The sequence below is a fragment of the Mizuhopecten yessoensis genome, unplaced genomic scaffold, assembly GCF_002113885.1.
Source record: "Mizuhopecten yessoensis strain PY_sf001 unplaced genomic scaffold, ASM211388v2 scaffold3091, whole genome shotgun sequence".
Taxonomy (NCBI): Eukaryota; Metazoa; Mollusca; class Bivalvia; order Pectinida; family Pectinidae; genus Mizuhopecten; species Mizuhopecten yessoensis.
Window position 1 is genome coordinate 232,750 of NW_018404871.1, and position 17,815 is coordinate 250,564.

The window sequence follows — 17,815 nt, forward strand, 5'->3', positions numbered from 1 at the left end:
TTCTGTCAAGTGAGGACTAAACTGTACAGAGGTGAAATAGTGAGGCTATACTTGAAACACTTTACCTGTCCATAGGCGAAAACTGTGGCATTGTAACCGTCAAAGCACCTGAAAAGAGAGAAGAAAAGTTTTTAGTTGCTAAAATTGACATTTACACACGGGTTATAATCTGGTAAGAAGGACCCCATCCTTGGACAGGAATAACTCTGTACCATAATAAACTGAGGTAATCTTATGTTTACCTCAGTCACACTGATTGAACCTTGAATGAACAAATTGATAAAAATATCACATTTAAATCTTCTTTTTTATATCACAAATATTCAAGAATTCTACACTGATAACGCCATATTATTACATTACAATCGCACCGTGCTCAACAATTAATATGACTCACATAAAAATTCTGTCTCCATTATCGCTGGATTTGATTTCAGAACGCGATAACTGTATTAAAATGCTGTATCGTATGAAATTTGTATTGATTGTTGTGATAAATGTGTGAATGAATGAAAAGTACACTACATCACCCTCATCTCGACTGGAATGTTTTTATGAGAGACCTCCGGTAACATCTTGCCTTGTCAACAGGTAATATTAATAGTTGCATTTCTATCAGATATCAGATTGCTGTGCCCTCTAGCTATCTGGATCACTGATTAACAAATCTTCAAAGTGTAGATTTTAACATTAGTGTTATCCTGAACTTGTTAAGTACTAATTTAATTTAGCCTTTCTGTTATTACAAGATTATTTATTAATGAAATGATCATAACCTTGTTATATTTTACTATTGTTTTTACAATAAATCTTCCTGGTCATGATTATAGTTATTTATACTTGATGAGGTCAGATCTAATTAATACAAATGATAGAATACTTTGATCCCGAGAAATGAACCCTGATCTGCCTTATACAAATGTTTGTAGGGTCAACGTCCCCATCAATGATGACTCAGTAGCTGGAACAAAGTGTGACAGAATATATAACAAATACTTTACATTATGGTGACCAAGTAGGTGAGACTTCCAATCATGACTATAGATATAACCAATTAAAATGGTTTTCTGGATTTTGGCAATAATTCAGTTTGTTTGTTTGTTTGTGTTTTACGTCCTATAACAGGTATTGTTATTTTAAGGACGTGCCAGGTTTTGGTGTTGGAGGAAAGCTTGAGTTCCCGGAGAAAAACCACCAACCTATGACCAGTACCTGGCGACTGCCCCACGTAGGTCTCGAACCCGCGACCCAGTGATGGAGGGCTAGTGGTAGCAGATTGTCAGACGCCTTAACCACTTAGCCACCGCGGCAATAATTTAGGTTTCCTTTAGATTTATAGGAAAGTACAATATTTGAAGTATTAAGGGCACCCAGAACTGTGAGTAAATGACAAGTGGGGTATCTTAGATAGATGTATTTTCAAACAACACTATATTCCGACCATGAGAACAACATGGTGTCTTTATCCCAATCTGAAGCTGGATTCCTGATTAAAAATTAGCAGCTTTATATAAATCTTGAAGTACACATACGATGGTTAATATATCAGGAGACAATTTTCTGTTGCAGCTTCGTGCTAATGTTACAGGGTGAGTTGTTTAGCAAACAAACCTACATGTATGCATGGATTCCAGAAAGTTACATTTCTAAAATCACTAAGGGGGGCCTTATATCTGAGCAGGAACCATTGTTATGTGAAGTGTAATATGATATATTTAGTCTTCAAAATTCTACCTGCAATTTTCAGAATTTATAATTATTTTAAAAAAAACTTTGCTTAATTCACCACTGTAGACCATAATGGCCTCATCCATATAAATGCATGGTAGAGTGTATCAAAGTTACATAGGGCTGAAAGGCTAAATGCAAAACAGATGCAAATTTAAAAAAATCAAATATAGTAGCTATAAAATTGAATCTTTAGTCTACTATATTTGATTTTTTTTTAATTTGCATCTGTTTTGCATTTAAGGTTTCATATTATTATCAGGAAGTTTTTATCAATACTGAAGATGGTTTTCAAACTATTTTCTGAAAATAAAAAAAAATAAAAAAAATAAAAAAAATGCTGCAAAACATTTAAATGCCCCTGAAATACTGTGCAAATTTGTGTCATTGTTTGACAAATTGCTATGAATTGAAATCTGTTATTAAAATGAAGTTGCTACTCAATCAGGATACACACAGCAGACATGGTTAACACTCTATCCCTCCCACACACACACACAAACACATACTGACATTGTTGAGAAAAACCATCTGCATACAAGTGATATTTCATATAACACAAAACAATCTAAATTATCTCAAGAGATTTTTCTGAGAAGTTTCCGATTCCTGTTAATTGTTTTAAGTTCCTAATTACCGTTGAAACCCAGTGGATTAATTGACAGTGTGCAGTGCTATCACTCGATCCCCCCAGCTTTGGTCGCCATTCTGGCTCCAACACAAGACACCTCCCCTACCATTACCCCGACACCCTGATCATCAGCCTCCTTCTACAGCAGACACAGTTTGTTTGTGATAGATGGACAGGTCCTGATTCTGTGGTTCAGGTTTGCCAACAGAATAATCCAGTAGACCATGCAATACTAAACCATGTGAAGGGAGATATTGTAGAGAAACTTCCAAAAGAATCTTCAGGGAATAAAGGTGGCCATGACATCCCGAGATTTTCTTAAGGTGAATTATATTGGTGCCTTATAAATGCCCCTAGATATTTCTGCTTTATTTTCCAAAAATGAAGGCAAAAATCACTTTATTTTCCCAAATTCATGCTTTTTTTATGTGATTTTTACAAAAGTCTCAAGAAATAGGCCCTGTGGAAAGTAGGTGGAAGAATCACTGACATCATCTGATGAGTATGACCTGGAGTGGAGGTGTGCTCTCAACTGACAGCACAATTACATTTTACAAAATATCAGCACATTTGTCAACCACGTTTTATTGGACCGTTGTCCCTAGAATACACATTACCCAAGTGTGACATAGTTTATTATACAGTATAAAGGTGATGAAAGTGTAAGGTTGGTTTAGTATTGTTTAACGTCATATCAACAGCTATGGTCATTTAGGGAAAGTGTAAGAAATACATTGGAAACATCTAGACCTCTTGAAATTGTTCAGATATGAAACTGTTGTGGTCACCACCATATATGGTCATTGCTGTCAAGAAAATGAGACCGAAATTGACACACTGTCTTTTAACTCATTCACCCCTGAAATGTCATATTGAACTATTCTAACCTTTGAATTGGAAGAGTTCAAATGTGTCTTCAGGGGCGAATGAGTTAACCCTTTCAACACTGCGGACCATAATGGACTCATCCATATTAAGTTATGGTAGAGTTTATTAAAGTTACATAGGGGTGATAGCTAGGGTTAAGGTGTCACATATATATATATATATGCAGATGTACGAAAGTCACTGACAAACCACTACATAGTAACAATAATGTATCCCTATACACTCACTGACTTGTCCATTGAAAACTACATCAATTGCTACAGGAAATGAATCTAAATACAAAGTTTAAACTAAGGATGGAGCTTAACTCAAAGGGTTACCAATGTCAATTGTCAATGAAGCAAAAAATACCGGTCACAATGATTAACACTAGCTATATATACCAGTATCAATGTAGTACTCCAAAGATGTATCCATGTATCAAGTTTGATGAATTTCGATCTCTGGTATAGGGGCACTAGCTTGGAGTCATTAACTCTTTCACCCCTGATGACACATTTGAACTCTTCCAATTTAAATGTTGGAAAAACTCATTATGAAATTTCAGGGGTGAATGAGTTAACTTTGGTTTTTTGTCTAACCCAAGTCATTGAATTAGGCCACAGTGACCTACATTTGAAATAATGGAGTAGTACTCCTCATGATGTGTCCATATATGAAGATTTCTGGTATATTGGAGCAATGCAGCTAACCATTAAGTCTAAATACAAATTTTACCATGTTGGATGGACAGATGGATGGAGGGATCAAGGACAAAAAAGCCAAACACTTAGTGCCTCCTCCACTTCACACATTTGTTTTGCTGGGGCATACAAAATACAATTCAAAGTTTGTATGTTTAAACAATGCCCCTATATGTATATAGTGTTCTCTATAAAATTTAATTAATAACAGTGTATTAAACTATTTTGATCCCAGGCCAGGTGGAAGATTAGTAAAAGAAATTAACTCATTGCAGTAAATTTTATGGTTGCACCTGGTTAAAATGGACGAGTTTAGAAATTTTGAATGTATAAGAAATACATTGACCATGAATAAGGACTGCAGTCAGCAAAATAATTATCATAGTTTTTTTTAATATAATTCATTCACCCCTAAAATTTCATAATGAACTACTCCACCCTTTGAATTGGAAGAGTTCAAATGGGATTTTAGGGGTGAATTGATTAATACAAACCAGGGGGTTAACATATACTCGAACCAAAAACTTGTACGGGTGGGGCACAAGACCATGAATTATTAAGCACCAAAATATAGTTCAGCTTGACCATAAAGTGTAAAGGTCATTGTCAGGACATTCGGTTCAGTGGGATGCATGAACAAGTTAGTCAATGTGAAGTTACATTTAATGTTGTCTGAGAACTTGCACAATGACAGAAAAATGTAAATCATTATTTCCAGTTTACTGAACAGTTGTCTAACAAGTATGCATTTCCATTTTACTCAATTATTTTGCCGATTGCATTCTGCAGTAAATCTTTCAACATCTGTACGCACACACCACAGCTTAACTCATTCACCCCTGAAATTTCAAAATGAACTATTCCAACCTTTGATTTGGAAGAGTTCAAATGTGTCTTCAGGGGTGAATGAGTTAACATTCACCCAGGAATTAGTTTTCCATTAGTGTGCAAATAAAAGCATATGCTTGTTTTGTCTGTCGATTACAGACAGACATGCTCCGATAAAATGCATCTGCTGCCGAGCTAAATAAGGAATGTAAATCATGGATGTGATTTATTCTGTATACACAAGGCCAATGCATGTCCATATGTTTTAACTGGAATCACAGCCAATAAGGGTGGCAGTTGGTGTTTTTGTGTACAGTGAGAAACACAAATTTCGTTCATTCTGTCTAATGTTACAAATAAGTGATAACTCCCAATGTTGCAATGCTTTTAGCGTTCCTTACAAAGCAATGAAAAAATAAATCAAAATTTCCATTGCTGATCAGATATTTCCTGTTTGTGACATAATTTCTACCGATGTGCCTGTAATATTTTGTCTTGGATATCACTAATGCATTTCATGCCCTTCAGATTATTACCAATATTATTACCAATATTAGACCCAATAAGAATTCCCTCAAGGTTTTGTTAATTTACAAGCATCTATAAATCTGGGAATGCAAGTACAGTAACTGTCATAAATACAGGGGTTCCCATGGTGTTTCAATAGAATGCTCGCTGCACTAGCTAGACCTTTCATTGTAGCTAGATATTTTTTTCGTTTTTATTTACGTCAAATAAATCATCACATTGAATTTAAAGACTCATCCTAGGCAGCTTTTTGATCTTATCTCACTTTAAATTTTACAGGGAGACCTTAATCACAAGTTTGATCAAATTTAAATAAAGACTTAATCGTTTATGTGGGAACGAAAAAGACGTGGTGTGCAATACAGATGCCTTAACTACACTTCGGAGGATACAGTGAAAAGTCGTAAAATTTGTAGCTTTGTCAATCAAATTTACCTAACTTGGTACTGTTACATCAGCGATGAAATGAAATGTTTTCTTAAAACATCACCAAAATACATCAAACAATATTCAACATGTTCTAAACAATTACGTTTTGCACTCTGAACAAAAAATACTCATCACAGCATTTATGTCTCAAAATAAAAAGCTTAATTCAAAATTGAATTCGAGTGTGAAGCTGGGTAATCGTAGCGGTGTTGTAGATGTGGCGTGTGTATGAGAGAGGTTGGGATGGGTGATATCAGATGCACCCTACAACAATGATCTGTCAGCTATTTCTGCTCCATTTGCCCCCGTCTTTATCAGGTTTTCACCTGAATGGCCTCGGAGAGCCTGGAGGGATTGACTGAGGTAGTGTAAGTCTGTCAGGCACGACTGGTGAACAGACTTTTTTTGTCTAATCTTCAGTTTCCCAGTAGATAACATGGTTTACTTTATCCTACACATTGTGACACTCGCACACAACATGTACATAGGAACAGCATCATACTAAGGTATTAACTCATTCACCCCTGAAGACACATTTGACTCCTCCAATTCAAAGGTTGGAATAGTTAATTATGAAATTTCAGGAGTGAATGAGTTAAGTTAACTGGACAATTGTTTTCAAAATTCCTACACAATTTCCTTAAACAGGGAATATTTTTACTGTCTTGTAAAAGTCATAATCCAACAATCATTTGAGGAGTTGTGCGATCACATATAAATGTGGGGGAAGAAAAACACATCTGTGTAAATATATGTCCAGAAATGAAATACTATCATAAACAACTATCCTCCAGCCATTCCATAGCATGAACACTTGCATTAAATGTATATAATAAAACAGTAAGTAACAATAACATCGATTCTAAACATGAAACTGTTTATTTTAAGGATCCCTGTCCCTCTGCACTGTAGTGTTTCATTTACACAGTAAAACCTCCCCTTTAAACTTCCGTCTGTGCATAACTGTAGCACTGTTGGGCCCAGTCACATTTGTTGACCATAGGTACCTAGCACTAGCTCAGTCGGTTAGAGCGGTAGTATAACAGTCTGAAGTCCTGGGTTCGAATCCTGGTCTAGCCCCGCTAAATTTTCACATTCCGAACACTATTTGTTGACTATATGTTGTTTATTTCATCTTTATTATTTTCATGGTTTCCTTTTCAGAAATGATTTATCAAAGCAATAGTCACGCCGGAAAAAACAGTTTCCTATACTTTGTTACAGTTTTTTGGCAGTGGTACAAGGATCCTTGAAGACGAGTCATGGCCAAACACACTAAAACATAATTTTTAATGTATGGGCGGTTGATTGAGTGGTTAACACTCCGGCCTTCCACGCAGGCGGCTGTGGTTCGATCCCCAAAGTTGTTGTATGCATGGATATTCAGAGAAAGTGTTTTTCTCCTGCCCACACAACTCCCAAAAACCCAGGTGGAGTATAAATTGGTCTGGAGTGGATGTTGTGGTATCTGTACATGTGCTGTAGCATTCAAGTGAGGTGGCACTATAAATGATGCTGTTGGAAGCACGGTCCCACTACAAAACAGAACACATTACATCTCCAGCACACGCGCAGGCATACACACATAGGGAGGTAGTAGCCAGGTGGCATAGGACTAGTAGTCAGTGCCTGATAACGCAGCTCCTGCGAATTCCTCAAAAATTGTATTGATTAATGTATATGCTAATTGTATTAATTGTATATCTATGTACTGTAAAGCGCTTTAGAGTGGCGTATGGTATCTAGATAGGGCGCTATATCAAATGCTGTATATTATTATTAATGTCACATTTTGATAATTACATAAAGCATGATATATTGGTGCATAGATGGTTACATAGTCACTTTTCATTGTTGTCTATCATAGCTCCACATGACGACCTTATATTAGTACTCATTATCTAGCTAACACTCACCTACCAGTACACTTTATACACGTGATTTGTTATGCAGGTAGACATTAAAATCAAAGTCACGCCATTAAACAAGCTTATATATCCAGCCAGGAAAAGACATAAAAGTCTAGACCTGGAGATGTGACATTTCATTTCTTTAAGTGTGTGCATCTTTGATCCTACACCACTTTGTACTGTACATTATATACACGTGTAGTAAAATGAGTTCATATAATACACATTACAACATGTTATTACTAAATTCTCACCTTTCAAAACTTTTTTCAAATTAATATATGATGCTTGAACTCTAGAAACACATCAAGTTAAAAGGTCCAATGTTTTTTACAAAATAAAAGAAGGCAGGTTTCACTTAGTAACTTTCTTCCTAAAACTCTCTACCTTATTATATATAACCACAGATAATAATTTGGGATAAAGTTTAAGACGACCTAGGACCTAGGTTGTGATAAAGCGGTATATAAGAACCTCAAATTATTATTATTATTTTTACTACCTACGTGCATAATATTTTGTAATAATTTAATATAAACGATTCTTTCATGAATATTGGTAAACGATACAATTGTGCACGGCTACCTGTTTAGAAACCCAACAGCTGTCTACACTAGTTTAACACTGGCCTGTAGTTGTGGTTAGACCCTGGTTATCATCAGTTAAGTTACATAGATTCGGTCACAGATTCTGTACACAAGACTTATCTCCTACATCTATAGGAAGTGAGTCCGTCAGGGTTCACTGAATCTGTCATAAAATTCTGGGTCATTTCAGGTCAAGTCCCAAATCTCTCACCACACCTGAACACATCTGAAATAATACCTTTATAGATACAACTACTTCTGTATATAGATTGAAGTAAGAATCATTGATTTATGATGTAAAATATCTATATGGAATCCTAAACTCAAAACTTGAAAAAATGAATGTTTTGTGACTTGAATTTCACCAATTCTAGACTTTAAATTAAGCTACAAACTTCAACTTTCAATAATTATTGGTATCAAGTAATTATTAGAATGACACCTGTTGACTGACTTTTGAATTACCTTCTTAAGAAGAAAGTCCTGTATTAAATATTAGAGTTCCATACTGACACTTGAGCTTCCCAATCATTTAGGCTTATTTTTGATATTTGAACTCCAATATAATTCCATCCTATTTTTTGCCCTTATTAAGGTAATTTATTGCCTTTAACAGTTAAACGAAGGTATTTCACACTATTATTTTTGCAAAACTAATGTTATTCTTTAAAATATTTTACATTTTGTTATACAATGAGAGTGTAAGACTTTCGATCCGTTCATAATGAGTGGCTATACCAATCATAACACTGTTTACCAGTCAAAGCAATGGTTAATTTACCATACATACACCATTAAACCCATGTCAAAAATAGTGTATTACCGATACCCTCGTGGTATGTCTAGATACCCTTGTGGTATGTCTATCGCTGGGCCATCTAACAAGGACACAACAGTTGTACATATGGGTCAGCTGATCTTGGCGTGGTCGTGTTCTATCAAATACCCAGTGTGTAATATAAAGACATTGCTCGTATTGTTCTTTCTGTCGTATTAAGATATTCATACCACTTATCTTTTGTAATTAAACAAGTGGACAGGAATGTATCATTTTTCATTACATAGATAAGTTCATATGTCTGCCGCAGTAAGGTTACTGCAGCTTAAAATACCAGTGCATTGATAAAGGCAGTGTTTCTGGGGTTTTAAGTTATCTAACTAATCATCTGATCCCAGAGTTTTTATTAATCATATGTATTTCAACACTACCTTTAAATTATACTGAGACTAATATAATCATACAGATTCTTGTCCATAAACGTTGTGCGATTGAGTCTTGACAATCCCGTCTTGGACAAATCGATTAGTGTTAACCTCCGTTCCAGACTTCCTACGATCCACATACTAAATACTACACTAGAATTTGCCACGCGAGTGACTATTAGTTTATAGTAAAGCTACATGGCTAGGATACACCACGCTCCCCTTTCACAAATCATAAGTATGATATTTTATAAGGTATTATATTTCAAGGTCTATTGACAATAATGGAACAACAGACTTTTCAATAAGAACTGTTACAAAATTTACGAACTCTTGTATAGTTTTTCAGTAATTGGCCTAGCTATTTGTTCAATTAAAATCGAACAAAATAATTAAAAACGATTTTTGTTATGCATGAAAGATTTTAAAATGAATTTCACGTCAGTCTTTTCTAAGCTTAAGCTAACAACAAAATCTGATCTGGCTAGCGTGATGAACCACCAACATGCAAAAACATGATAATGAAGTGTCAATGGAAAAACTTCTCAATTTACATAGTCCTTTCATAAAACTTACTTTACCTTGAACGCGAGTTAAATATTGAATAAATATTTATATAATTGATTATTGAAACGGGGAAAAAAGTCGGTGCATTCCATTATATCACGCAATCTAGCTGTCTCATTTACATCGTGTTTTTGTCTACCGGCTGATTTATGTTAGATCAAATAACATAAACATAGTTCTCATATGTGTTTACAAATAAAGCTGATTGACAAACATCAAATTAGAAGCAGTGGTTTTGAATACAGCTTGGAATATACACAAGCACTAAACATGAATGTATTTCAATACAGTAACTTCGTGTCCGCTAAGTTTTCCAAAATCTTGAAATACTTATTGAAAAAATAGGAAAAATATCCTGGGTTTTTTTTTCTTTCTTTTTTTGTGTGCAATATAATGTTGGTTTATTTTTCTTCATCAGGGGGTTTGAGTTGTGACAATAGCTAGTGGTAAATTCTCTTTGACAGGTACCTGTACTATCTCAAATGTTTGGAAAATAAAGCACCGAATTGGAAAAATCAAGACTATTTCCATAAGGATAAGCTCTTATAACGAAACTGCATGGAACTCCTAGGAGCAGTTTGTAGTCATCAATTCTACATCTCAATATATCACTATTCACTTAATTATTAATGACAATTACTGGGTAATAGCTTCAGACAGTATAGTGTAGTTATCAGACTGATCCACCTGATGGAAGTCACTCCAACAACCACCTGTGATAAAACTGCCCCTGGTCACATCCCAACCACATCTTAATAGCCGAATCAAATCAGCATGATCTCAGTAATGTAATATGGGGTTGGCCTGTCTGCACTCGCCACTATTCCGGGGAGTGCTTTTCCAGATTTGACCAGACCCTAAGTTCTAAACTAGGGGGAGATAATATAAGCTAGTAGTAAAATGCAGTTGAGAAATTTTTCATAAAAACTTAGGGGCTGGTAGCAAGTCTAGGGTCTTAGAAGCAGTATGTACATAATTTATCTACATTATTACCCAGGCCATTGTTGTAACAGGAATCTAGGATGATGTCAGCCAGAGGTTTAGAACTGATTCCACCAGAATTATCTCACCAATCGATGGTAGTTCATTGATTGGATGTGACTGTCAGCACACATAGCTATCCACCTCTGTAGCTTTAACTCATTCACCCCTGAAATTTCATAATGAACTATTCCAACCTTTGAATTGGAAGGGTTCAAATGTATCTCCAGGGGAGAACCTCATCTACTATAGACATGTCAATTACCAACTTGGATTTCCTCATTGTTCTAATGTAGATTATTAGAGTACATTATCTACTGAAGGCCTAATTACACTCTAAATTAGAATGAACACAAGACTGGTTTTATCATCTTGGTTTCCCTACTTGGTCCTGTTAAAAGGTCACCGAGCTCCATAGAGGTATTTGACATAATAAAAGCCACATCCCTCGAAAGTGCCAGTCAAACTATCATTCTAAGTAATTTTCCCAAATAACTACATCTGCAGGGCATTTATGAGGTTGAATATTGTTTTCTGTCATTTCTGTGCACTTGTCCCTTATAATCGCATTTTTCACGCTGTTTTGGGGTATTAACACCAGGTTTTAAACGTTTCTAGCCTCCTTTTATGCATAACTATTACAAAGGGAAAAAGTATCAGAAATCATCTTGTTTCCTGGACCAAGTTATCTTTTACTTGCGCTGTAATTGGCCTATATAAATTGTGATTAGCTTTGACAATAAAATGTCCTCATTCACAAAGTCTCAATTTCTTGGGATCATGACTACCGTATTTACTGTTATAGGTGCCTGCCCATGCCTAGGCCTGGTGATTAGCCCTCCTATCCCTAGCTCTGTCCCATTACGACCATTTTCCCCACTGACCCATGGACTTTCCACTAGCACAATATATAGTACATGATAAAATCCTGATTACTGAAGTGATTTTCAAAGCAAAATAGATATCATTCCCAAATGTAACAAAAAGGTACACAAACTGTCTACAATTGATAATTATCTACGGTACCAAATGCTTGCTATCTATGAGTATCATATATGAAGGTGTGAACTTAAAAGCTAGACAGATTGGAGGCACAGTAGTCTAGTGGTAGGATGCCGGGCTCGTGACCGAAGGGGTGCAGGTTCGAGTCACGTCACGGCACTGGGTTGTATCTTTCAACAAGATACTTTACTCCGCTTGTTCCAGTCTACTCAGCTGTAAATGAGTATGTGGTTGGGCAGTGCTAGAACTGTTGAATGCTAGCTATGAGCACTGAAATGGCAACAACGGCTGTATGCTCCCCAGGGAGTTGAGCTATAACCACGGATTATAATTTGTGAACCGCTTAGAGATGACCTACGAACCAGGTTGTGATAAAGCTGTATATAAGAACCTCAAATTATTATCAATATTATTATATACCAATATGTTTTACCTACAACATGTAAAGTATGAAATACTCAGTTGGCCAGTGATGTGACAGTTTAACCCATTCACCCCTGAAGACACATTTTAACTATTCCAATTCAAAGGTTGGAATAGTTCATTATGAAATTTCAGGGGTGAATGAGTAGAAACAAGTGTAACATGCCCTGGAAAGTACCCTGATAAGACTTAGCCATTGGATTAACCTGTACCCCAGCTCCAGGTGTACAATTGCTCACCTGTATACAAATACAGGTAAAAGTAGGCTAACTTATTATATAAATACAGGTATACGTACATGTAACCAGGTCTATTGACTCATCACTTTGATATATGTTTTTACTTTGACCAGTGTGACCTGTGACCTGTACCCCATGCCAGCTCCAGGTGTACAATTGCTCACCTGTATACAAATACAGGTAAAAGTAGGCTAACTTATATACATGTATATACAAATACAGGTACATGTAGACAGGTCTATTGACTCATCACTTTGATATATGATTTTACTTTGACCAGTATACGTATGACCTGTGACCTGTACCCCAGCTCCAGGTGTACAATTGCTCACCTGTATACAAATACAGGTAAAAGTAGGCTAACTTATATATATACAAATACAGGTACATATAGGTCTATATTGACTCATCACTTTGATATATGTTTTTACTTTGACCAGTGTGACCTTTCTGATACTTTTGACTCCGTCAGCCTGACACAGTATAGATGGGTGTTTACCAATAGTCGGGACTTATAAGGTCTGCCCAGCATTACCAGTGAAGCTTTGTCAAACTAAATCCATATAATTCAAATTAAAAAACAAAGTCTCAACATTTATCAAAATGTTTAAATTTCCTAAATTTATAAAACCATTTTTCATTTTCAAGAATTTGCAGCTTTATGTTTTAGACATCAATACTCATGCTATAAAAACCAGTGAAGCTAACAACACTTACAATATGAAATGGACCCTGAAGATAAGTAATTATTTAAGTAAGCCGGTCTCTTTACGGAGGCGATAGATCATTACAGGTGTGAGCACGGTAATGACTCATTCTGATGGGCCTGATACAGTAGCTGGCAGCGCTCTTTTTTGTTAAATCCTTTATTCATATTTATTTTCCACACTAGAAGCAGTCACATTTCAATGATTTTGTCACAAATATGAGCAAAGCAAGTTACACAAGTGTTTGCAAAGAAAAATATTAAAATTTTATTCAAATATAATTTTTCGGAGTATAACAGCACACTTAAAGGAGAACAATATATTTCTTTGTAAACATGAATATGGCAAGTAACATTCGTGTGTTTTTTCACAGGAAAATATTAACTTTTTATTTCAATATAATAACCAATTTTTTCTACAACATAAAAATGACATTCACACCTCTCTGTATAATAAAATCTAGCTATCAAATATGATTTTGTAATATGGCATTCATCTAGATATATATACGGGGAAATGAGACATACAAAATGTATCTAGATAAAGCGTATCTATATATCTACAATGTGTTTTAGCCATTTATTATAATGGCTAGGCCATTCAGCTAAGTGGTAACTGCAGTAAAACTGTCAAAATGTTTTATACAGCCTGATGTGTCTGATCAATGTTCAGTTCCCTTGCTAATTCAACATATATGTACGGGACCAAGTTAGCAAGTATACAAAACATCATTAATATTGCAGCACTTTGTCATCCTATCAAGTCTTGCCTGATATTTGACTGATGTACTGGAGGACACAGGTTAATGTTTTTTAGACACCAAGCCCAACAAATAGACAATGTAATGTGCTGACTGTTTGCAAAAGATACTGCACTGTTGTTGGGTGAGGATTATTTAAGAGATTGTTGTTTGAAAGTGTTCTTTTTACAAATTACCATGTATATGTCTTTATTTCATAATGCTTGTTTAAGGTGGACACATATAGAGGAGTTATGGTACCTGGTATAGAAGGATTGGGTTGATTGTCAGAGACCAGGTAGCTCAATTTGTAAAGCGCCAGTCTAGAGTTTGGAGGGTCCCCGGTTCGAACCTCGGTCTGGCCATGCATTTTTCCACTCCTATTATAGTGGTGCCTGTGACTTGTTTCAAACATTGGGTGTACGCTTGGCAAGGGGATACCCAAACCTGGGTTGTAAATAGTTGCGTCTTCAGGGGCGAAGACTAGGAAAAAGGATGGAGGAATGTAGTGGAACTGGACTGAATCGATCATTGGCGACCAGCTCAACTGTTAGAGCGTCCCTCTAAGAGTTTGGAGGGTCCCAGGTTTGAACCCTGGTCTGGTTGTGCATTTTTCGACTGCTATTACAGACGTAGTGATATTGTTGGTTGGTGGTAGTAAGGTCTAGGGAAAGGAGCGTCACTTTAAATCTTGAGAAAACACTTGTCATAGACCTGGTTTAGCCCAGTGATGAGAGACACATGCCCTACTAAAGACTGTGGACATATCTGTCATGATCTAATATTACTGGGTGTAGATAGACACTTACCTTGCGATTAGTTTGAGAACACATTTGGTATCATTTTTAGTGTATTTTGGGTTTGGATAGGCACTTACCCTTCTATAAGTTTGAAAACACATTTGTCGTAGATCTCATGTTGGAAGGTGGGGATGTCAAACGTGTAATCGAAGGTGAAGGCCTTATCCTTCCCCAGCATCACCTGCTGGCCGCCAGGTAACACTGTGGTACAAACTTGACACATGTCTATCCGCTCGCGCGCCAGCTGGGGACGGATTCTGAAAAAGAAAATATACCATTTTCATCTTTTATTATCAAGGTATAACTGTGTATGAACTTATTTACATCAGATATGCAGACATATAGTTTTTACGACAAAATTAAGATTTCAGACACTGTAACAAACGGGAAATTTAGGCGTCCAAACAAAGCAGGATAGAACCAATGTCCAGGTTGTTGTGGGCAATAAGTAGATTGTAATAGGAATCTTCAATGGATACCCAACAGTAATGACATTACAGTTCCATCTCAGAAGGTTAATACCAAGAATAAAGAAGATGGAGCATCAACATCTTGATTCCGTCATTTGTTAATTATATTGTTTACAGGTTTTGGCTAGTTAATTATAAGCTATAGGCTAACCTTCATCAAAAGTGGAAATTCGCTAATTTGCATAATTTACCAAATATATGTACACAGAAACATACTAAAGTATTGACAAACTGTTGAATATTTTATGCTGCAACATGCATGACCGATGCAAACTTGACACAACCCAAATGTTTAAAAAGTCAAAATGGGAAAATTTCAATCAAGATAAAAATGGTTTTAACAGCATTTGATAATGTTTTACTCTCACAAGTTGTTCATACTGACATATACAGAGATATCACAAGACTTTCATATAGACAGGAAATGATAGAGACACCTTTTGCAAAAATCATATACATGATATGTACATGTACACTAATGATTGCAAACAAATAGAAACCTTAAAAAAGAAAAAGACAAAGTTATCAATACTGCTACTTCTGGGTTTAACTCATGATCATTTACCCCTGAAATTTCATAATGAACTATTCCAACCTTTGAAATGAACGAGTTCAAATATGTCTTCAGGGGTGAATGAACATGAGTTAAAAAGGGCACTTCAGTACACTTACATATCATTGATGCATTTGACTGATTGAGTATGTATTTGTATCATTGCTAGTACAGCAATATACCAACATCTACAAATTTATTTCTGTCAATTCTTAATATTTGATAGGCCTCAAAATACCCCACCTTCGAATTCAGAACCCTCTAACATAACATACCAATATACCAATATATAAACTATGAATTCCATTGCCAAACTCATCAGATAACAACAAACTTGCTCAACAAATGCTAGCAGTAAATCAAGGTTTCAGCCGATCTATTCTACCAATATAAGCTCCTTCTGATTTTCGTACATATTCTGTGATACATTCTATCAAACACTCGCTAATTCAAATGATTGAGTAACAAGCCAGTGAAGCCACTGGTTAGGTCACGACAATACATGTAATTCCCGTGTTTGCTCTGTTCATGTCTAGACAGACACTTTGTATGCAAAGACCACTTGTCTTCCCAAACAAAAATTATAGCCGTTCTCTTCCTACACATCGTGATCAATAATCTCTCAATATAAAAAATTCTATATATATATATAATCCTTAAAAACAAAACTATTTCCACTTTAAGATTGTTTATCTCTCTAATCATGTAAATAATGATCATGTATGCTACCAAAACACTTCCCTTTTAGTTATTTGCATCGATAAGATACTCTGATAAAATTTCCACTTTTCATGTTCCAGGATATTTGTTATGGGACCCTAGAGCCAACGTGCATTTTGATGTTTCATATTTTTCGTTATCAAAATTGTTTTTCAAAGCATATATTATAACCGAGATTTACTATGTCACAAAAACAACCTCAATGACTCAGAATATTGCTAAGATGGAAAATAGTGAGTAGTTGACATACAATTATGTCTATGATTGAAAACGCTAACACATCTCCACCACACACGCAGGCATACACACATAGGGAGATATTAGCTAGGTGACATAGGACTAGTAGTTAGCGCCTGATAAGGCAGTTCCTGCGAATTCCTCAAAAATGGTATTGATTAATGTATATAATTGTATTAATTTCTTATCTATATGCTGTAAAGTGGCTTATGTTCCATACTATTCTAACAGAAAGCAGTTAATTATTTGTTTTTCATTTCTAGAGAAAAGTAAAACTGCCTTATAAAGCTAGGTATCTGTCATGTTTTATATTTTGTACAATAGTGTAAATGCACAACACACATTCTAGACCTTTAAACAAATGGGGTAAAATTAGATTTGACATCTGACATTTACATCCGATGGTCAGGCTCCTCAAACTGGTCATTTTTGTATGGACGTGGTTTTGTAGGCTTCTATAGTTAGTGATTTGTGTATTGATATATATAGCTTTGTAGGCTTTACATTTGGTGATATTTTCATGGATAAATTTAACATTGAAAGATCCTTCTATTACCGATATTTTGTATCGTTAGATATATATATATATAGGTCTGCAGGCTCCTATTAGTGATATTTGTATGGTTAGATATAGCTCTGCAAGGTCTTGTTGTTGGTGATATTTCTATGGATAGATACATAGCTGTACAGGTTCATGTTGGCGATTATGATATATAGATCTCTGCTAGCTCCTCCCTGTTGGCGATGTTGGTATGGATATATATAGCTCTGCAGGCTCCCCTATTTGCATTATTTGTAGGGTAAGACATATTAGCTCTGCCAGGCCTTAACTGTTAATCCATATATGGACGTAAGTCAGTTCATCTTCTTTTCCAGTCTAAATATAGCATTTATAGCGTAGATATCGGAGTGAGTCGGACAGATTAAGACTCAGTTGGTTGTGTGTATTCTGTAAGCTAATA

At 35.6% G+C, this 17,815-nt stretch overlaps 1 protein-coding gene across 1 annotated transcript in view; it reads right to left on the reverse strand.

Annotated features, from left to right (window-relative positions):
* The window catches only part of LOC110446965 (kinesin-like protein KIF21A), a 137,696-nt gene that overhangs the window by 107,164 nt on the left and 12,717 nt on the right, over positions 1-17,815 (reverse strand). Inside the window, exons 2-3 of the mRNA XM_021492312.1 lie at positions 14,951-15,130; positions 66-108 (exon numbers count right to left, since the gene is read on the reverse strand). Coding sequence (XP_021347987.1) covers positions 66-108; positions 14,951-15,130 — 223 coding nt within the window. The remainder of the gene's footprint in view (positions 1-65; positions 109-14,950; positions 15,131-17,815) is intronic.